This window comes from Muntiacus reevesi, chromosome 2 (genome assembly GCF_963930625.1).
Source record: "Muntiacus reevesi chromosome 2, mMunRee1.1, whole genome shotgun sequence".
NCBI classification, from domain to species: domain Eukaryota; kingdom Metazoa; phylum Chordata; class Mammalia; order Artiodactyla; family Cervidae; genus Muntiacus; species Muntiacus reevesi.
In genome coordinates this window covers 71,362,034-71,386,139 of record NC_089250.1, presented here as the reverse complement: position 1 = coordinate 71,386,139, position 24,106 = coordinate 71,362,034, and the positions used below count along the sequence as shown (strand labels likewise).

The following is a 24,106-nucleotide window of genomic DNA, read 5'->3' as shown; positions in this document are numbered from 1 at the left end:
TGTGTGACCCACAGCACACACAGCAGCCTGGTCTCTCTGAGACACACCCGGGAGGACCCCCTCACTGTGAATGCGGGGTGCTCCTCCAGCCCATCGCACTGGAGAAGCTACAAGAGTTCACTGATGCAACATCACTGGCTCCCAGAGCAGATAAAACCGTGAAGGTCATTGTCTCCACGTTTCCTTGAGGCTATGGTCAGTTCCGCCTTGTTGAACAGCCCAGGTACAGAAGGAAGACGGGGAGGGGAAGGCAGGGATGGGGGGAAGGCCAGTAGTCAGGGAAGGCTTTCTTGGGGGATTTTCATTTTTCATAAGAACAAAACTGAGACGGGAGGAGAGGTCGCGCGAATGAAAAAAGGCGAAGTCCTCCGAATCACACACCTTCTATGGAAGTGTCCCTAAAACACCAGGAAATCAGGCATGATTTCTGAAAATTCTCGCACGAAGTGCTGAGTTCCCAGCACCACTGTCACGTGTTCCTTCGGCAATAAACATCTGGGCAGCTGTCGTCCTCATTAACCAAGCTGGCACAGGGAAGGGCAGCCACGGATAATATGACATGATGTGTGGCATTTTTCTCACAAGGTCTTAATTCATCCCAGGAACCGGTTTAACTAAATTCATCCCAGAATGGTTGCAGATTATAATTTCAGTCTCGGCAGCACGTCAGACGTAGAAAATGTCCACCTGAATGTGGAATGGAACATTTCTTCCCAGAGAAAATAACTTGCCGCTTGGTCCTGCCCCATCTGGGGTAAGAACCCTTGGGAGAAGACAGCCAATTTCTTGATTTTACTGCATTTTAAATACCACTTTCCAACTAATAAAATAAAATAAAATAAAAGTTTTTTAAAATAAATAAATAAATAAATACCACTTCCTTAAGATCTGTTAAATTCCCAAAGAGGTACGTCAAATGGAGATGAGTGGTTGCCACATATTAGGGAACGGTGTGGGGAGGGTGTACCTGTAAAAGCCAACAGGAGCGATCCTTGTGGTGACAGAACTGTTCTTTCATCCCCGATGGATGCTCGTCTCTCGTCTGGATGGATGAATCTAGATATCCTCATTGTGAAACTGTGCTATGACTTCTCAAGATGTGACCACTGGGGAGGCTGTAGAGAGGGCAGTGGTCCCCAGCCTTTTGGGCACCAGGGACCGATTTCGTGGAAGACAAATTTTTCATGGACCAGGCGGGGTGGGATATGGTTTTGGGATGATTCAGGTACATCACATTTATTGTGCACTTTATTTCTATTTTTATTATATCAACCCCACCTCAGATTATCAAACATGAGATCGCGGTGGTTGGGGACTCCTGGTATAGAGTACACAGGATCTCTCTGTATTATTTCATGCAACTGTATGTGAATCTACAGTTATCTCAAAATAAAAATCTATATTCCTTTTTAAAAAGGGACATCCAAATAAATCCTAGAATAGTCTTTACTACGACTGTGCTAAGTAAAAAGCAAACAGAAGTGATGGGTGGGGTCTGTAAAGTCGACCTGAGTTTGCTCTTCCTCCAGCAGCTGCCCACCTCCTGATCTGACATGTGCAATCTGAACTCAGCTACACGGGCCAGGGCACTCGGCAGGTGACAGATCCCAGATATGGCTCTGGGTCTCTATCTTTTATCTCTCATAAAAGATATGAATGATATCTTTTATCATTCATCCTCTCTCACACTTACTCACACACATACACATTCACATGAGCTATTTTATATGAACAACCACACCCATCCGGATTAAAACTGTCCTGAAAAAGAACACCGATGTAAGAACTTTCCAGGTCCTACAGCTTCCAGGCAGGCACAGAAAGGAAGTGATCTCATCAGAGAAGACACACAAAGTCTGTAGGAATTGGTTAAGTTTGATATTCAAACCCCATGCACAACAAAGTCTCAACAGAATTAAGCTCATTTCAGGTGTTAAGTGCAGCTTTCCTGATAGCTCAGTTGGTAAAGAATCTGCCTGCAATGCAGGAGACCCCAGTTCGATTCCTGGGTCGGGAAGATCCCCTGGAGAAGGGACAGACAACCCACTCCAGTACTCTTGGGCTTCCCTTGTGGTTTAGATGGTAAAGAATCCGCCTGCAATGAAGGAGACCTGGGTTTGATCCCTGGGTCAGGAAGATCTCCTGGAGAAAGGAAAGGCTACCCACTCCAGTATTCTGGCCTGGGGAATTCCGTGGACTGTACAGTCCATAGGGTCACAAAGAGTCGGACTCGACTGAGTGACGTTCACACAGGTGTCAAGTAAATACTTCAAGGCAAACCCCATTTAACTAGGAGGCGGAAGCTGCAGCAGCAAGGCCCTGGACTGAGCTGTGAGGTGAGTCTGGGGCTTGCCTCCTGCCTCTTTTGTTTGGGGCAACACATCTCATCGTCTTTAACTCTTTCCCTCTGGTAGTTCATCTCTCCTACCAACATCTTACAGATCAATAGAAAATTTACTAAATGCCTACTGTGTGTGAAGCACTCTTTTACAACACTTTGAAAGCTTTTTCTAATTTAACCTTCCCAGTCACCCTGAAGGAAATATGATTAGTGCTTGGAGATTAAGGGACTTGCCCAGAGCTAGAGACCTCATCAACAGTGAAGCGGATCGAATGCAGGCGTGTCTGGCTCTGGTCAGTATGCTATCCTGCCTCCTGGCTTCATGTTGGTCTCCAGGGTGTCCAGAGCACCTCCCCGCATTGTAGAAGGACAGGAGGGACAAAAGCCTGACATGTACTGAGCATCTTTTATATGCCTTACACAGGCTCTGTCTTTCCGGCTCAAATAACCCCTTTGACAGGCATGCATTATCTCCGTTATCTCTCAAAGCCTGAGAGAATTCGAGGGCTCCTGAACTTTTTCATCTCACTTTTATTGAGCAGATGAAGAAACGAGAGCCCAGAAAGATTAGGTGGCTTGCTGAAGGACACAAAGCTGGTTACTGTCACAGCCGAGGTCTGGCTGCCAACCCACCGCTCTCTTTCACCGCATCTAAGCTCTCGCTCGGAAAGGAACCAACATTAATAATAGAGCAGGAATGCCAGGCACTTTGCTAGATGCTTTACACCTCTCTCCAACTCTGAGGGGGGGTTTCCCAAGACTGCTGTTTCAATCAATGCTTTCTACTAACATGGACCACAGAAGGGGACCTCGACTTAAATGTCACACATCAGTTTTACAAGGTGGTTAACATGATCCTCTACACACAGACGAATGGTTATCACAGGAAAAAATATGAAAAGACTTGGAAAATTTGTCACAGAAGGCACAAAGGATCTGAACAACGTAATCAAATGATGCTTTCTGAGCGCCTGTGTGCCCCAGCGATTTGCCAAGGGCTGGGCCCCACAGAGAAAGACAATTCAGCCCCTGAATCAATGAACACTCACCACCGGCACATGTGTGATGCTTCCTGCCACAGAAGCGTGTTATTCTGAAAAAAGCAAATGGTCTTGACATCAGAAAATCTAAATTGAGAGCCGAACTTCACCATCCATGAATCAGGTGCCCTGGGGCGAGGGGGGGAGGGGGGGCACATGAGTGAGTGTCTGGGCCTCTCAGTCAACAAGGGGGAAGAGCTGGCATGTTCTGGGCCGAGATGCTGTGAGAGGCGAAAGGACCAAGAGGCCTGAGGGACCGGACACAGGAGAAACACACAGCAGCTGCTACTATCAGTCCTTCTCGAATTCTACAACTTGAAGAGAGCACATGTCCCCGACAGTAAAACTGGACAGGAGACGAACAGGGAAACGGGGAGGTATTAGCCCAAGGGTGCCAAGCTCAGGTACACAAGATGAGTATGTCTTAGAGATCTACTGCCATGCCGCAACGGTGCCTACAGCAAACAATCCTGTATTGTGTGTACCTAAAACTCTGCCAAGACGGTAGTTCCTCTGTTAAGTGTTCTTATCAAAAACACAAAAATTATATAATAAAGTAAATACAGAAGGTGGGAAGGAAAAGAAGACAAGATGATCAACAGCCAATATGGTTATTGGAGTGGGAGATACAAACTGTTGGGTGTAAAACAGGCTGCTCGGAGGTATTACATGACTGGGGGAATATAGCCAACATTTTCTAATAACTGTAAATGGAGTGGGACCTTTAACAATTGTATTAAAATTTTTTTAATTAATAAAAAGTTAGTAAAAATATCCCATCTCTACCACTAAGGTAAGAAGAATAAATTGACAGAAAAGTTAACACTGAGGAGATAACAGGGTTATGAGGGAGGAAAAATTTGGGAATGAGTGCCTGAATGAGACCAAAAGGCACCTGAGGGCATATCAACTGCTTGCTGTAGCCATTAAGACTCCTCTACAATTGATACCTTTGTTTTCACAGAGGTTATATTTCATCAAAACTCAATAACAATGTCTTTTAATAGTTAGCATGACATTTCCTGAACAACAGCATGATTACTGGAACACCCACAGTTACAAAGTAAATAATAAAGATAATCAAGAGAAGGTAAAAATCACGTTGTTCTGACAAGGGGGATTAGTTATATAAATAATGAAATGCAAAGCTGGCCAATCTGCATGCATTCTGAATAAGCATGAAAAAAATTCAAGTCAATAATAAATACTCTTCTGACAAAATTCCCAGTAAGATGTGATAAACCTGAAACCATTCTTCCTGGTCACTAGAACCCCCATCATGTATTATTTGAAAGAGGATTCTTTCACCCTCTTTGTAAAGTTAAGTAAGTACGTAGTATGTCATTGGGTAAAGAATCTGCCTGCCAACACAGGAGACGCAGGTTCAGCCTCTGGGTTGGGAAGATCCTCTGGTGGAGGAAATGGCACCCCACTCCAGTATTCTTGCCTGGAAAATTCTAAGGACAGAGGAGCCTGGTGGGTTACAGTCCACGGAGTCACAAAGAGTCAGACATGACTGAGCATGCATGCATGCATGCCACTGGAGCTCAGGATTAGCTTGTTTTGTTTCTCCTGTGAGAAAATACCCAAGAGTAAACAGAGGTAGGAAGCAACCTGGGAGTTTTGCTTCGAGACTTGATTTTGGCATTAAGTAGGAAAGCTGTCTTTTAGCATCTGGATTTCAGATATTCAAACTATAAAAGGGATAAGAAAACTCGTCTTGTCCCCCTCAGAGGTACCCTTAAGAATCGCCAAGTTAAAGAGGAAAATATGAATGCACCTTTAACTGTATTAAATGTTGTATTAACCAAAGTGATGATAATATTACCGTCATGAGCAATAGATGCATTCCAGAAGTCTGAGCTTAACTGCCCCTTTGGCCTTCTCTCTGGATTATCTGTTCTTATTCAAAGACCTAGTTTTTTTTTTTACAAAGATAAACAGTAAAATAATAATAATAAAGTAAGCACTAACAGTAATATACAACGAACCAAAAGCAAACATAAACAGCCTTACAATCCTCTGCTAATAGAATTCTATCACTGTTCTAAAAATAAACATGATTCAAAAAACCCCGACCGGCGGTCATGTGATCCTTCCTCTAACCCTGGAGGAAAAGCAGGACAGGTGGAGTTACACTTGATTTTTACAGACTGCAAACCTGAAACACAAGCCTGAAAGAGAAAAGTCACCCATCCTAGTTCCCAGCTGAAGCCAGGGCCATTCAACCCTCTTCTGACATACTTTGCTATTTATTCTCCTGGTCTAGGAGAGTGACAAGGCACCCCTATTTTCAAGGAAACTCACTTCACATAATGTCCAACTTCCAGCTGATGGAGTAATGCTCTCACTAATTTGACAGCAGCTGGCAACCTCTCTGTATCACAAGGAAATTCTTCCAACCAGGAAGCTGCGCACACAAGCAGAGAGATGGTGACATCTACTGGTGAAAGTGTGCACTGCAGTGGAGGCTCAGTGCTTTAAGATTTGAAAAAGATCAGTAATGTTAATAGTTTATGAAATGAGGGGAGGGTACAAAAGGCAAAAAACATATGGAATAGAGAAGTAGGGGAAAGCCAGCAAGCACTGGGATGTTCTAAAAATGTGACTCATGACCACTCTGGGTAATCACTTTGGGTAAAAGTTCTGACTCCTTTCTTTTAGAGCAGTTTTAAATCAGTCTCTGGGAGCAAGTTTTCTTTGGGAATGTATCTCTGGTTTAATAATGAAAGCCAATGGTAAATCACTGGGGAAAGGTGTTTAGGTCACTGAAATTTACTCCATGGATGATGTTTCAAGAATGGAGGGGTGGGGGGAGGGAAAGAGAAGGAAGTTAACATTTATGAAATGCCTATTGTGTTGAAGGCACTTTATAAGCATTGCCATGCTTAATTCTCACTCCCACATGAAAGTTATAATAGAGGTAATAGTATTATCTCCATTTTACAGTGAGGAAACTGAGGCATAGCGAGTAGAAACTAGCCCCAAACTACTCAATAAATGGTAAAGTCAGGATTAGAAACCTAAAGGTCTGACCGTATGACCTAAACACCCCAGGCACGCAAACCACCTCAACCAAAATCAACACCAACTACCCACAAGCATAATATATTTCCTTAGAAACAGACACCATTTCACATTTAAATGCATGTGAAATCTAACACTTGTCCTGTTCAAAAACTTGGATTTCTCGAGCAATCAATAACACACAATGAGTTGTGTCTTTACCATACAATAAATTACCACGGATCAGCCTTCTCCTCGCCGAGTCATCTTCTCAAAGCTGTCAATACTTTCTTACACTGTCAGCTCAAAATGTCAATAACATTAGCATCGAATTCCAATGGTGAGATGAAGAAAGGGAAAGACACGCTTTCTACTCAGTTATTGCTGCTTGGAGAGAACATGTCATCAAAGACAAAAGATGCTCAATTCTGTTGTATTTCACTTGAGTGATGAAAAAGCACCAGGATTTTTAAGTAAATGTGGTCACATTTGGGGAGGGAAATGATATAAGTACTACATCTCAGGGAATGAGAAGAGTCCTGCATTATCTTCCTTCTTTCAAAGGCACTGGGGCTACAAAAGCAAATACTGCTTTCAGAATTCTAACAGAGAGTGTCTTTGGGCAGGAGTGAGAAAATTGGCATAAACCTTTTCCCTGTCTTTCTCAACATTTCATGTCCCAGGAATATAGATTACTGACCTGCCGAGAGTCCATGTGAGAAAAAAATGGGAGGGGAAGTGGAAAAGAAAGACTGAAGAAAGGATCTGACAGCTCAAAGGAAGAAGAGTGAAAAAGGATAGGCCTGGGTACATGAGACCACAATTCAATGTCATGGCTGTGGATTCAGCAGAAAAAAAAATAACTGACACTCACCGCAACTGAAAATGGAAAACTCTACTTTCTAGATTAATAACTAATTACCATTTTTAAGTATTTGGAAGCATCTGATTAAGGACAAGTAAATGATACTAAACTTATAGTTGTTTTTCTTTTCTGACTTCAGACTCAGCAACATTAAAGTAACTGACCAAATCTGGCTTTAGGTGTAAAGAGATTCAAACTAAAGAAATATCAGGTTCTGATTACAGCAATTGGGAATCCCAGACCTCCAGGAATTCCTTCAGTTCTTAAAACCAGCCTGGCAACATTCTGATATCAGGAGCATCTAACAATGTTTGCTGGGACATTGATTACGCACACTCCTGTGACACAGTGTTATGACTAAATTAGAATTTCATTAGTTTATTATCACCAGCCCCAGACTGTAGCAGAGAGATATCACCAAATCAATCTAGTCATTGTTAATAAAAGACAACATAACTACAAAAAAGAAAAAAAGTTACAGAGCCTTTAAAGTATGTAACTTGCTTCTCAAAACTGAAAGGCTACAGCTATTAAATACCTTAAAAAACAAAGGTAGCAATTATAAAAAGTTTCAATCTCTGTTTATGAACAGGTTTATGAAGTAATCAACTTGAAAACCACTACAAACAACCTAAACATCTATCAACAGAGGACTGGCTGGATAAACTATGGTACCTCTTCACAATATAATGCTAAAACATCAGGAAAAACAAAATAAGGACTATCCCTATATGCTGCTGTGGAGTGATTCCTAGGACATAGAGTTTAGTGAAAACAGAAAGGCAGATGACAATGTGTATCTTTATCTAAGAATGGGATATCTTATGTGTATCTACTTAACCAAGAATGGGATATCTTAATGTGTATCTACTTATTTAAGAATGAAAGTACAAATAGCCATGTATTTGTATACAGTTGGCCCTCAGGGGATCACCCATGGTTGGCTGAATCCACGGATGCAGAACTCACAGATATAGAGCGCGGAGTACAGGACATCGGCATCCTCGGCTTTTGCCACTAGCAGCTTGGGACCAATCCCCCACAGATGCTGAGAGATGGCTGCGTGTGTATGTGTGTGTATATATATAACTGAAATGAAACAACCGACAAAGGAGGAAATAAAGTAGAGAGGATAGGGACAGAAGCCAAATTTGAGTAATTCTGTTTCGTAGTTTGTCTTTGGAACCAATTAGTTTGTATAATTATAAAGTGAAAATAAAAATAAAAACAATAAAAAACAATCTAAAAACAGAAAGCCAATGAGAAAATAGCATGAAATGACTGAGGAAAACGGAATACCGGCAGGGTATTTTATAGCTTTAAAGAATTATTGTTCTTAATTTTTAAACGTATGATGATGGTATTATGGTTATATTTTTTTAAAGGGATCTTTTATAGATTCATATGGAAGTATTTTAAAATGAAATATGCCTGGAATTTGCTTCAGAATAACCATGCAGTAGGGGTGATGAATAATAGAAGACGAGGATTAGAGGAAATAAGAGCCATGAGTTGATGGTTGTTACAGCTGAGTGACAGGAGCTTCACTAGAGCCTGTCTTACCAATGGAGGCAAGGATATTTGAGAATATGCATTTTTAAAACTCATCTTGAAACAAATGGACAATAAATCCAAAGATAGAAAGTTTTAGGAGTGTTTCTTTTATTTTCATAAAATGGCAGATAAAGTTTCAAGTTGTAGATATTTGGGTTCCCAGAAAAAATTAAGAAGCATCCTTAGGAGTATTAATTTAAACATGAGTAAATCAAACATTTCTGCTACCATATCAATCATGAATTTAAATTATAAATAAGACAGCAATAACTCTCATTGCTCACCAAATGTCTAATTTCTAAAGCATACAGCCAAAAGCAAAAAGTGCCATCCAATAAAAAATTAGTAACTGACTACGTCCTGACAGTTCAGGAAAGCTTAATAAAAGCCCAAAGAAATCTCTACTTAACAGTCTGATTTGAAGACCTGATCGAGGAAAGAATGCTTAAGATAGTTTCACAAAATCAGAGGTTTTTGTCACCCTCCAGGGAAAAAGTCAGGGCTAAAATGTATCCTTCACTACCACAAAAAGCCATCCAAATGGTTTATAACTATGCACAGAATCCAAACAGTCAATCTTGTTCAGGTTCTGTTGATCATATTAATTTTGAATTAACAGTCTGGTGGTTTTGTATCCTGCCGGACCCATTATCAGACAATGTTAGAGGGCTGTTAGCTTAGTTCTTTGTGCTGCACTGGATTCTATTTTTAATTTCTCTGCTACATCAAGGAAAAAAATCTAGGAGGGTGCTAAGTATTTCCAGAAAAAAAAAAAAAATAAGGGCAGAGTGGGCACTAATTTACTTTACCTGAAGGGCACAGCACTGCACACACACACACACACATGCTGCACGCACACACACACACACACACACACTCCCTCCCTCACACACACACACTCCCTCACACACACACACACACACACACACACACACACACACACACTCCCTCCCTCCCTCCCTCCCTCCCTCCCTCCCTCCCTCTCCGGGTGTCTCCGCCTGCAGGGCCCTCCCTCCTCCAGCTGCAGAATGCCTATTCATCTTTCCAAACACACTTCATATGAGATTTCTTGATGCTGTTCTTGGGGTTCTTTTTCCTGAGGTTCTTGCCCCCTCTTCTGGGCTCCTACAGCATTTTTTGTAAGTACTTTATGAACAGAATTTACGAGAAGAGCCTAGAGAGAGGCCAAAACAAGGTTAAGAGGATAGGCTCTGGAGCTGAATCCTTGCTTGGCCACTTACAATCTGAACAACTTTCATCAATGACGTACTTCCTTTAAGCCTCAGTGTTCTCATCCATAAAATGGCAATAATATTGCCTACCACCTGGAATGGTACTGAGAACTGAGCTAGCGTTTATGAAGGACCTTAGACCCATGCCTGGCACACAGTAAGTTCTCAAGCAAGGTAAGATGTTATTAGCACAAGGCATCGAAATTATCTGATTACCTTTTTATGCTACACTTATGTGCTTTCTCAGGGTAATGACTATATTTGTTGAATTAATTCAATTCGTTAACTGAATTAATTAATGGCATTAAAGAATTATTACTCTTAATTTTTAAGAATTAAGAGAATCAATTAATTCAGAGACTGTCTCTGAGGTTAACTGAAAAGTCAGTACTAACTATAAGCCAGGCGATTGCTAGGTCTTAGGAATATGAAGATGAGTAAAATTCCCAGCCATCAAGGATCTTACAGTCTTGGCTACTCACACATAGAGGACTCAGTGTACACAGACTGAATGAGTATGTGGGGTCCAGTTACTATCAACTCTTTTTTTAAAGAATAAGTCATAAGAAATCTGGAAACATTATTTGAATAAATACGAAACTTACTCTTAGACCTTATATACCAAGAGCTGATAATTAGCAATCTTTGCAAAGTTACTAAGATTGAAAAGTACCGTGGTTCATCTAGTTCTGCGGGAGCTCCAGCTAACTCCATTTAGACTAAAACCAGGAAGACCTCAGGAGAATTTAAAAAAGACATACCTCACTCTATTTTTTAAATTTACGCAAGCAATACATTAATATGGCAATACATTGTCACTTAGAAACAGTTAAAACGGAAGTTCTTCTCCTCAAATGTAGAGACTCTTACCAAGTAGTTTCATATCCTTTTCTACCTATTCAGTTGCATGTGTGCATAACAGAAATAGGTAGCCCGGTTTGTGGTTTTTAAAACATTTATACAAATGATATCACACTATTTGCATTATTCGGCATTTTATCACTATTACACACAAAAATTCCTATATAGACACAGGTGGGTTTCTCAGCTCTGTCTTCTGCAAGGCCTTTTCTCACACTATCTCTTACTGTGCTCCTTTAAAATAGAAACAGCCACTATTATCTGAACTGGTATATTATCTGACTTCATGTCTGTTTCCCTCAACACAGTCAACTCCAGGAGAGCCTGGGGCTAGTTTGTCTTCTTCATCCCCCTTTGGTATTGAGCCTCCTTAGACGAAAATACTACAGTGTGTTTTTGGAAGGTCCGTGAGCCAAATTGGGTTTAAGCTGACAGCTTTTTGTAGCTTTTATGATGGCAAATGGGAGGGTTTAAACTCTCATAAAAGCAACATTCATTTCCAAAAATGCATGTGTTTACAGACTATGAAATACAAATTTTAGAGAATACTGCATTTATAGGTATATTTTATTTATATTTTAATAACTATTATGTCTCAAAAATTAAAGGAAATCTTTGTTATTTTTTCAGCGTGGCAAGCAAGGCAATTCAATTTTAAAAACACAACAAGAATTCAGTTGCCGATGAAAATAAGTTTTTTTGTCAGTATCAAATTCTGCCACTTTTGACTGATTAAATTACTTCCCATTTGCCATGTCTGGGCAAAAAAATCATTTCAAAACAGCAACTGCCTTCACAGGAAGAAAGAGAATATCTTCTTTATAACTAAATACTGCCTGCTGGGAAATCAGAAAATCTCTGAAAGACCATTGAGAGGAACATGGCAGCTTGTCTGACACATACCCCTCTCTCTTAAGCTTAGTGGGGTTACTCAGAACACTTTCTTCACTCAGTAGATTCGCTCTTTCTTTGCCAGATGTCATTTTATATTTCCTTTTTTAAAATATCTATTTATTTGGCTGCACCGGGTCTTAGTTGCAACATGTGAACTCTTAATCGCAGCACATGGGATCTAGTTCCCCGACCAGGGATTGAACCCAGACTCCTGCACTGGAAGCACGAAGTCTTAGCCAGTGGACCACCAGGGAAGTCCCTGCCAGATGTCACTTTCACACAAACACTTCTCTGATTTTAGGTATTGCTTTGGTTCCTCCACTAAGAGTACAGGAGACTCAAAAGGGGAGTAGAAAGGAAACTTAAAAATCATGCAATGTTGTCAAAATATGGATTCACCCTGATTTCTGAATTTTTACAGCATCTAGTAGGAAAGAAGAAAGCTGAGCACCAAAAAATTGATGCTTTTGAACTGTGGTGTTGGAGAAGACTGTTGAGAGTCCCTTGGACTGCAAGGAGATCAAAACAGTCCATCCTAAAGGAGATCAGTCCTGGGTGTTCATTGGACGGACTGATGCTGAAGCTCCAATACTTTGGCCACCTCACTCGAAGAGCTGACTCACTGGAAAAGACCCTGATGCTGGGAGGGATTGGGGGCAGGAGGAGAAGGGGACGACAGAGGATGAGATGGCTGGATGGCATCACCGACTCGATGGACATGAGTTTGAGTAGACTCCGGGAGTTGGTGATGGACAGGGAGGCCTGGTGTGCTGCGATTCATGGGGTTGCAAACAGTCGAACACAACTGAGCAACTGAACTGAACTGAACTGAGAAAAGAAGGGCTTCCCTTGTGGCTCAGCTGGTAAAGAAGCCACCTGCAATGCGGGAGACCTGCATTTCCAACAAGTTTCCAGGTGATGCTGACACTGCTTCTCTGGGAATTGCACTTTGAAAAACACTGTTTTAGATTAGCGGACATCCCTGGCAGCTCAGATGGTAAAGGATCTGCCTGCAATGCAGGAGACCCAGGTTTGATCCCTGGGTTGTGAAGATCCCCTGGAGAAGGGAATGGCAACCCTCTCCAGTATTCTTGCCTGGAGAATTCCATGGAGAGAGGACTATTATTTTAAGTACCTGATTACTTAGACTTATTTTAAGTACTTGATTTGGGATTCAGGCCATACAGCAAGAATACTGAGGCATTAAGAATAGTTTTCATCTGATCTTTGGAACCTTTTGGTGTAGTAGCTTATGTATGGAAGAAGAAGTGGTAGTCACTCAGTTGTGTCTGACTCTCTGCGACCCCATGGACTATAGCCCGCCAGGCTCCTCTGTCCATGGAATTCTTCAGGCAAGAATATTGGAGGGGCGAGCCACTTCCTACTCCAGGGGATCTTCCCAACCCAGGGATCGAACCCGAGTCTCCTGCATTGCAGGCGGATTCTTTACCATCTGAGCCACCAGGGAAAGCCCAGATCATGTACATCCTACCTCAATTTTCTCTCACTGCTTAGTCTGAAATTCTCTTAGAAGGGAATTCTCTTTAAATTTCCAAGGTAACATTAGAATAAAATTTTTTGTCAGGATGGGGTGACTCGGACACAATGTGGACATATATAAATCCAAATGATTTAGACCAGGAGTCCCCAGATCAAATGGCTTATACGCCAGACAGGTCAGAAACTTAATACAAGTGAATGAAGTCAATAGGATCTCGAGGAGAACTGGGGTGGTCAGATCTGAAGAGAGCAACTTCTACTCAATTCCAGACAACCTATCAATCAAAAATGGATCTTGGCTCTAAAAAATAATGCATCTGAGTCAGTTCTAATGAGGTAGATGAAACTGGAGCCTATTACATAGAGTGAAGTAAGTCAGAAAGAGAAAAACCAACATCAAAACCAATTCACCAATACAAACACCAATACACCAATGCATATATATGGAATTTAGAAAGACGGTAATGACAACCCTATATGCAAGACAGTAAAGAGACACAAATGTAAAGAACAGACTTTTGCACTATGTGGGAGAAGGTGAGGGTGGATGATTTGAGAGAACAGCATTGAACCATGTATATTACCATAAGTAAAATAGATGACCATGCAAGTTCGATGCATGAAGCAGGGCACTCAAAGCTGGTGCTCTGAGACAACCCAGAGGGATGGGGTGGGAGGGAAGTGGGAGGGTGGTTCAGGATGGGGAACACATGTGCACCCATGGCTGATTTATGTCAATGTATGGCAAAAACCACCACAATATTGTAAAGTAATTAGCCTCCAATTAAAATAAATAAATTAATTTTAAAAACGTGTATCTTGGACTTCCTTGGTGGTTCAGTGGTTAAGAACCCACCTGCCAACACAGGGGACGTGGGTTCTGTCCTTGGTCCTGGAAGATCCCACATGTCTTGGAGCACGCAAACTCTTCACTGCAGCACAACTATTGAGTCCACTCTCTAGGGCCCGAAAGTCACAGCTACCAAAGCCGGCACGCCGAAGCCCCAGCTCCATGACAAAAGAAGCCACCATGATGAGAAGCCCACTCACCGCAACTCAGAGAAAGCCTGCATGCAGCAACAAAGACTCAATGCAGCCACAAATGCAAAAAAAAGTTTTTTAAAAAATGTAGGTCTGGGGGTTTTCCTGGTGGCTCAGTGGTAAAGAGGCCCCCTGCAAGTTTAGGAGACACAGGTCCGATCCCTGATCTGGGAAGCCTCACAAGCCTCAGAGCAAATAAGCTCGTGCATCACAACTACTGGGTCTGTGCTCTAGAGTCTGGGAGCTATAACTATTGAGCCGATGCACTGCAACCACTGAAGTCCAAGTGCCCTAGAGTCCGTGCTTGGCAGCCAGAGAAGCCACGGCAATGCCTGCGCACCGCAACTAGAGAGGAGCCCCTGCTGGCCACAACTACAGAAAAGCCTGCACAGCAAGGAAGTCCCAGCACAACCAATAAGTTAATAAGAAAGATTTCTTTTTAATGTAGGTCTTTTATGGTCAGCTCTTCCAAGTTTTCAAAATAAGCTGGAGTTCCAACATTTTATGTAGAAGCTCTCAATTTTCAAACACAGGCAACTAATTTAAAATGTTTAAACACTGCATAGGACACAAAGAAAGGTATGTGAGCTGGATGATGCCAGGTAATAACTTCTGGTAAGTCTCAGAACCTTCCTCCTGCACCAGCCGGGAAGAATACATGTTGGGCAAAGTTCGAATCTAGTCACTGTGCTCATAGGCGCACTCGCCCCAGTGGTCATCTGCTTCCCAAATAAAAAGCTCTTTCTCTAAAGACCTACTAAAGCCCCTGTGTGTAAGTAGCTTGCCCGTCCAAATAAATTCTCTGCCAGGGATGTGAGTTTGGGAAAACGATGGCAGAGAGAAATGAGTTCTTCAAACATGGGAACTACTGATCCCAAATTAAAGATTAAAATGACCAGAATCTCTAGGAACACTAACTAGACCTGGGGACTACACAGATCTGAGGATTCTCAAGCATCCCATCACAATGGTGATGTGATTTGGCACCTGGGAATTGTTTCACTTTGCCTAAAGACTCACTGAGAAAATCAGTCCTTTCAAAGATGTCCAAGACAACTACAGAGGCAAGATGGAATCACAAACCTGATGCTTCAAGTCTCATGGGTCTACTCTAAATAATGGTGGCAGCCTGGAACACTGTCTTAAGGAGGATTCTGAAGCTGAATCCTGACACAGGGGAAAACCATGAATGCCAAAGATCTAGAAGAGAGAAAAGGTAGCAGATGGGCCTCTTTTGTATAACAGGTACACTTGTGTTCACCAAATCTAGCTTTTCTATAGTGTATCAATACAGCAACCAATATAATATTTTCAAAACGTTAAGTAGGATCAAGTCACATCTTGCCAGTAGCTTTCCATTCTACTCAGAGTAAAAGTTGAAGTTATTATTATTACACAAAAAGCCCTATGTTATTTGACTCCTCATTATTCCTCTGATCTCATTTCCTGCTACAGCATGTCCCCTTGATGCCATTCCAGATGTACCATTCACTTCACTGTTCTGCCAACACACTAAGCAAATCGCTGCCTTGGGACTTTACACTTGCTATTCCAGCCACTTTGGACAGTCACAAAGTTCACTCTCTTATCTTCTTACCAATGAGACCAATGAGACCTTCCTCAACTGGTTATTTAAAATTACTTCATACTCACACACACTCACACACACTCCCCCCCACCTCCTTTTTCCCTTCCCTTCCCCACTAATCTCCCTCTCCTGCTCCATACTTTCTACAACACTTATCACTATCGGACACAATAGTTTACTTTCTTTTTTTTCCTCTTCTTCTTTTTTTTTTTAAATTTTTCTTCTTCTAAAATGAACCTCCATGAGGAATGAGTTTCTGATGGTTCTGTTCACCCCTATACCCTTAGCAAAGTGTCAGGCACATACTGGCACCCAAAGAGTTAACAAATAAATGAATGAAAAAATAGATGATAATAGCAGATGATGAATAAATCAGTGAGTAAACAAACAGATGATAAAAACAAAGGAACCTGGGTCCTAACATGGGTTCAGGGACTAATAGGTTAAGTAACTTCAGGTGAGTTATTCTGGGCCTCAGAAGATTGTTATCTTTAGCTGTATAAACTCTGACATTCCTGCTATCTACAAAAGCAGAAACTATGTTGTGGAAGAATGACACCATTTCCTCTGGGCCAGTTAGTAAGACAGGAGAAAGCCAGGACTGGAAAGTCTCCCCAAGTTCAAACAGAATGCCCAAACTAAGCTCTTATAAACAACAACAAGATTATGATAGAATTGACAAATATAAAAACTAAATAATCCTAAAGAGAAAAATTCTAGAAAAGGAATGCAGACTCTTGAGCTTATTTTTTTCCACTTTTTTTTTTTAACTGACTCCACTCATTAAATCTCTGCAAACATTAGCAAGTGTCTGTGGTTGAGGGAGAATGTGCCACAGCAGAAAAAGGAAAAACACACCCAGTTTTCCACAGGAAACTTTGGAATAACTTAATATTCATCCTCAGACAAAACTCAGAATAATCCTCTCAGAGAGCCTAATATTAGGATAATGGTTAACCAAACAACAAAGACGCAATAAAGCGCACTAATTTCCCTCTGGTCTAATTCTTAAATAAAAAAATCACAAGCCCAGATAGGCTATGAAAGACAGTGCATCTTCATCGGATGACTGAATATTTCTTTTACCATTAACAATTTCAAATTCAACAAAAGAAAAATGGCAAGTGAGGAAATAATTAATAAAGCTGCTTTGGATGGTCACAAAAAAACTGGATGCCACTAATTGGGGGTCCTCAGAACAGTTCAAATGTCAGTCAAAATGTTGTCTCAAGACCCTGGAGGCCCTCGGGCCAGGAGCTCCTGCCAGGGGCATTTGGAGGAAGTGTGAGCTGCACAAGAAAATGCTCAAGCACTTTGCACTTCGAGAGAAACAACAGAATTGGATGTGTGATCTTTCAAACAGCTTTCTCCAGGAGACATGACCATCTGCTTCCAGCTCTACTTACGAATTCATAGTCTCCATCCTGGGGAACTTTCCAGTCTGAAGAGTTCTGCAGTGGGCCAGGGACACTCTTGCCGAAGCTGTTGATCTGATTTTCCTTTTCTTTTTGTTCAAAGTATTCAAGGAACGACGGTCTGGCAGGCTGCATGGTATCATCCCTTCCTGAAAACCAAGACAAATACAAGGTGAAATATGCTATCTCAGATTGCAGACAAGTTTAGTAAATGCATCTGTCTCCAGGTGGGCTACTGTTATGGAATCAGTGGCTTTTTGTTAAGATAATCCTTTAATGTTCTAGTGAAAAGTATAGGAAAATGCACCCAAAAAATTCTCATTCATAATACATTCCATAGGATTTCAGAGGATTCATGGCCCCCTCTGGGTCCCTTTTTCTAAACGGAAAGACCTGGTGATGCAATGACTCTGAGTCAGCTGCAAGTCATAGTTTTCGGATCCCTGATAGCAAAGAGTTTTCTGTAACATTTAGACTGAAAAAGGGCGCGCAAGTCAAAATATTTATTAATCGTCTACATATATAATATGCTCCATAGGCATCAGAGTCAGGAAAGGGGATGACACCACAGACTGATTGATTTCCCTTGGCAATCTCATGATCTAATTTGACGAATGAGAAAAACAGGTCTGAAAAAGAAAATCCAAGTATGTCACAGTCTGCTCTGTGAAATATTATATAACTTTTAAAACACTGTTTATAAATGGCTTATGATAAAGTTAAGGAGGAAAAATAAGATACAATATTATATATACAGTACAATCTCAACTCGGTAAAATTATATACATAGGAGAAAAAACATGACTAGAAAAAAAAAATGACTAAAATGTTACCAGGATTTATCTCTGATAGCAGGATTATAGGTGATTTTATTGAATTCTTTTAAATATTTTTTACTTGATCCAAAGCTTTTTTTAAAATTTATTTCTAATTGGAGGATAACTGCTTTACAAGCTGTGTTGGTTTCTGCCATCTAACAGTGAATCAGACATAACTGTACATATATCCCTCCCTCTGGAACCTCCTTCCCACCCCCACCCCCTCCCACTCCTCGAGGTCATCACAGAGCACAGGGCTGAGCGCCCGGTGCTAACAGCAGCTTCCCACTAGCTATCTGTTTTACCAATGGGGATGCATACATTCAGTGCTGCTCTCCCAAGTGGTCCCACCTTCCCCCCCCCCCCCCCCCCGCTGTGTCCACAAATCCGTTATCTAGGTCTGCATCTCTATCCCTTGCTGCAGACAGGTTCCTCTGTACCGTATACATGTGTTAATATATGATATTCGTTTTTCTCTTTCTGACTTACGTCACTATGCAAAGAAGATCGTATAGGATATTAAATAGATAGAGTTGACTGTAAGAGTTACACATGCCCAAGAGATGGTAAGATCTTGTAAGACAAGTGGTCGGGGAAGACTGGCTGAAGGACTTAGGTTAGCAGTCCCACAGCAGGGCAGCTTACAGAGCAGAATCAGTGGTTATGTAACAGCAGTTATCATATGAGAGCAGAATACAGCAGTTACTCACCAGAACTAGTAACAATCGCAGAAAGAGCAACTTTACTTGGAATGACTTAAAAACCTAGTCGACCTAAGGTACCTAGTTCACAGCAATCTAATCCTGGGAGGTACAGAAGCTTTTTTTTTTTTTTTTCAGTACTCTGCATGTGGATTTACACTGCCTTTTCCCCCAGTAACCAGGAAAAAAGACTAAAGGTTCAGAGCTAAGAAGTGAACAGGTAGGGGCCCAGAAGATAAAGAGCAGCACGTGTTTCTCTCCAAGCACCCTCGTTCCCTGCAGTCTCATTTCCTGACATCTGCTCAGTCCCAGTTTCAAGCCAGCATCCTGACTGCCTCTCAGATGTTTGTCTTACTTACTATCACCATTGCCAAGTTCAACAGCAGCCAGTCCCGGATCTGCCCACTTCCAGATGCTGCCAGTGGCTTACTTCACTGTCGCCCCCTCATTTATTAGGGGTTAAACACGATATTTGCTAGGACCAGTCAATAATCGTGTTCAATGTCTGTTCTGTTATGTCTGTTCTAGGTACGATGTTAAGTGCTTTTTACACTTATTTTTTAATTTTTTTACACACTTTTAAAGTTAAATTTAAGGTATTATTTCATAATATAGTTCTGACGGAACTGCAACAAAATAAAACTTGTAAAACTGGGGGCGTTTTGGATTTTCCAACAACTTAGGACATAAAGTCCTTTTGATCAGTCCTTTCCTATGGAGATCACCAAAGGAGAAGTTTGGCTCAGAGACAACTCTGTAGCAAGTCTACCCCTAATCCTACAAATAAAAACGGGTGTTTAGAGGGCCTCCTTGAACCGAGCAACTGTGACATGCTATAGGTGGCTGACACAGGCAGTAAGCAGCATACTTTTACACAAAATACCTTGGAACTTCCTTGGTGATCCAGTGGTTAAGACTCTGTGCTCCTAATGCAGGGGGGATGGGTTTCTTCTCTGGTCGGGGGAACTAAGATTCTGTAGCCACACAGTGCAGCAAAAAACAAACCACAAAAAAGGGCGGGGGGGGGACTGGTTCAGACCAGCTGAAGAGAATAGAATGACCAGAACAAGGCAGAAAGCCTAAATGTATATCAAACAACCGGATGGCTGTTTGGGGAAAGACTACATTGTAACCACACCTCCTATCTTCAGGAAAACTCCTATGAAAAAGACCTCTAATTATAAAAATGGAAATCATAAGTACTAGCAGAAAACATGTGTAAATGCAATGTATTTAAAAGCTGAAAGCAGAGAGAAGCCTCGACAACATGGTTTTAGATGATGCCTTTGGAAGCCAGTCAGCCCCAGCTGATCACTAAGTTTTTGAAGTGGTCTGTTACACAGCAAAAACTGACTGATACTGTATCTGAGATCTGTCTCCATCTCTTTCCATCACACCCCCCACACATCGAACTATACCTACAAGAGGAATTCCAGACTTTGGGAACTCAGGTTCAAATGCAACTAACATTGACTGAATGCTTTTCTAAGTTTCAGGCCCTTGACTTGATGCTTCCACAGGATGTTGCCATCCAAACTTCACGAACACCATGTAGATAAAGTAGGAGGGAAGATGATTTGCCCTTGTCGGCACCTACCAAGTGCTACACGATGTATTGTTTCCCTCTGTCCTCCCATCTTTTGAGAACCCAGATCGGAAAGATCCCCTGGAGAAGGAACTGGCAACCCACTCCAGTATTCATGCCTGGGAAATCCCATGGACAGAAGAGACCAGCGGGCTACAGTCCATGGGTTCAGAAGAGTCTGACACAACTTAGCAACTAAACCATCACCACCACTATCACTTCCACGTTCTAGATGAGAAATTTGCCTAAGTTATACAAGCCTGATCATCAGGCTTCAAGGCTGCCTCTCATATTGCAAATGCTCTAAAATCAAAATGAAAATTTTTGACATGTCCGAACTGCTATTAGGCTGAGTGCAGAAAGACTGGGGGAATGGAATTTTCCCAGTAACATTATCTCTGGACTCTTCTTTCAGCACTCCTGGGGAGAGCATCAGGCACGCTGGACAACAGCCTGAGGACGTTGAAAGGTGTCAGAGAACCGCTCCCCGCTGACAACGCCGTCCCAGGGCTGCTGCCAGCCGGTGGGCTCTGAGTTTCAGTGTGAGCTGTGGTGTTTTTCTCAGGTGTATCCCAGGAAATGAAGACGTCCCACTGAATGATGATACCAGAAACCTGAAGCCACTGGGAGAACGGACTCAACAGAAAAGTCAAACTCGGAAAATAGCCATGTCTTGCTCTGATTCTTTCATCTGATGCAAGGAAAGCCTGAATTCCTACATTATGACAGGCATGTTTCTCTTTGTAAGCAGCACCTGGTAAGCTAAATGGACAATCTGTCAAAGTCCACAAAAGGGCAAATTCATAAGCAACTGTATCTTATATTTAGTTTTCTTTGAAAAAATGCTATGTAAAAGCAGAAGGACACAACAATCCAAAAATCATCAGCTGATGAAGGAGTAAATAAAATGTGACAACGTCTATATATAGATACAATAGAATACCATTTGTAGATAAAAAATAAATACAGACACATGGTACAACATAGAGGAACCCTGAAAACAGGATGCTGAATGAAAGGAGCCAGTCACAAAAAGTCACATTCTATGATTGTATTTATATGAAATGTTCAGAACAAGCAAATCTGCAGAGACAAAAAGTAGATTAGCGGTTGCCTAGGGTTATTGGGGCAGTGAGTATTGATGGATACAGAGTTTCTTTAGAGGGTGATCAAAATGTTCGAAAATTAGATTTTGAACGAAATCGGGTATATCCATACAAATGGAATATTATTCAGCTATGAAAAGGAATGAACTATTGATATATGCTACAACATTGACGAACCCTGAACACATAAACTCAGTGAAAGAAGCCAGATACCAAGGCTGCATTTTGCATGATTCCATTTATATAACATTTTCAGAATAGGCAAATCCTTAAGAGACAGAAAGCAGATCAATGGTTGCCTTGGGATGGGGGAAAAGGGTAACAAGAAGTGACTGCTAATAGGACATTGGTTCCAGGGGTAACAAAAATGTATGGAATTCAACAGTGGTTATGATTGCACAACCCTGCTAAAATATTCTTAAAAACCACAGAACTGTAACCTTAAAATGGTGGATTTTATATGTGAATTATATCTCAATTAAAAAATAATAAATTAAAAAAATTAGACCATGGTGAGTCCATAAAAAATTAGTTCACTGAACTGTACATGTTAAATGAGTGAGTTATATATCAATAACTCAATTAAAAGAACAGAAGGACCCCTTTTCCCTATTTACTTATATTTCTGGATTTATATGAACTATAATACAATGCCAAGGCACTCATAACTGGGAAGAAGCTTGACCAAAGACTGAGGCCCTTTTCCTTTGGAATGACCATCTATTAGACACTAAACTTCATGGCCTTCCATTTAAAATGTTCATTTTTAAGACTGTCACTAAGTAATCCACAATGGTCAATCTATTCTTTCCTTAATTTCTACAGTCACTCTTTTCTACCTGGTTTAAAATACAGAACTGGAAAAAGTCTCCATTTTCTTCTCTGTTTCATGCATGAATATTTACAAGAAAACAAGTAATCTCTCACATGTTTTCTTCTAGCATGGAATAATATGCCTTATCATAGGGTTATTGTTTTGTTTTTTAATCTAACTTTCATTATGTGTGTGGTTTTTGGTTTCAAGACTGGGGCACCTAAGTGCTTTACCTGTATTAACCCATCTAATGGCACAAGTTATTATCCAAGTTTCTGTATGTGGCCATAAATATTCCTTTGAATGTTCTCTGAAACCACGAAGAATTGCCAGAATGGTTAAGTTGCAAGGTTCCCTGGAGTCCAATCCAAATAACTCTTCTAGGAACCAGTTTTGGTAACTGCCTCTATGTAAACTGACTTCTGGGCAATGATGCTCTGGTTCTTTAAGTCTAGTATGCTACCATATACCTATTCAAAGAGATCTAAATCCAGATTTCAAGGTGTTACTGACTAGAGCAACAGAGGCGGCTTACCCAAAAAGACACAAAAGGTTCACAAGATGAGAATGATCCATATTCAATTGTGGTTATTGCAACAACTTCCTAATTGGTCTTACTGTTCCTAGTCTTTTCAAACTCCGTATCATCCAACTGAATCTCCTTTTAAAAAAAACCCTTTGCTATATCAGTTTTCTGATCAAAATGTCTCTGAACTACCTTATTACCAACAAGATCAAGTTCAAACTTCTTACTCTGGCATTCAAGGTCCTCCAATATCTGGGCAACACCCACACACTTCAGCCAAACTGAATGTTTAATATATAACATACCGCCTCCTTTCTGAGTCTGCACCTGCTTGGAATATCCTCCCACCTCTCTGTATACCTAAATTCTCACAAATCCTTTAACACTTCTCTGAATCACTTACCCAGTATTTGGCTTCACATTACTACTTGCCTCTACAACGGTCCTCCTTAACTAAGTGATGTCAATATAAATACCACCATCAGAAGCACCCAGGGTAAAGCTCCAGATACATAAGGAAGTAGAAAGAACGTTAAGAATATGGTAGGCACTCCATATGTGTTAGACAACGATAATGACAAATGTCATCATCTCCTTTCAATCTACAAATTCCTGGTTGGCCGCAAACGTCTCATTTGGCTTTTTGTACACTACACAGTAAGGGCACATACTGAGTACCTAATAAATATTATTTGGTTGGGATTAAATCTTTCTTTTTAACAAATACTGGTTCCAAGCTGATATTTTTTAGAGCACAATCATTTAAGAGAATCATCTACTTTTTCTTTGGGACCCATTTAATTAGATCATAATGCATCTCCGTCTTCTTGCTGAACAAGGGTAAGCAGGTCGGAAAGCTTAGAGCACCAGGAAAATTATATTCCCCTAACTGATCAAAACTGATTTATCAGCCTCTTAGACATAAGAGCCAAAGTATATCTTTTGGACTTTTCCCTTTGATCTTCATTATGACTACCCTCTTTTGGAAAATAGATTTCCCCCCCCCATGGCTATTCTTGGCTCTCCTTTCACCAACCTAACTCTAGTGGAGCAGCACCTTATCTTCCCCAAAATATAGACTGTGAGCCCTTCAGCCACGTCACACTGAGATCCAGTACTTTCATATCCTAATATGTGGTCTGGCAATGAGGGGTTTGAACGAATTTTCAGGCACCATGTGTCTGGGCTTTTTGGCTCATCCCACAAGAATCAAGAAGGT

At 41.1% G+C, this 24,106-nt stretch overlaps 1 protein-coding gene across 2 annotated transcripts in view; it reads right to left on the bottom strand.

Annotated features, from left to right (window-relative positions):
- STK4 (serine/threonine kinase 4) overlaps nucleotides 1-24,106 on the bottom strand; it is an 89,613-nt gene that overhangs the window by 24,610 nt on the left and 40,897 nt on the right. For both annotated transcript variants that reach the window (XM_065922062.1, XM_065922063.1), the window contains exon 10: nucleotides 17,329-17,486. In XM_065922062.1, coding sequence (XP_065778134.1) covers nucleotides 17,329-17,486 — 158 coding nt within the window. The remainder of the gene's footprint in view (nucleotides 1-17,328; nucleotides 17,487-24,106) is intronic.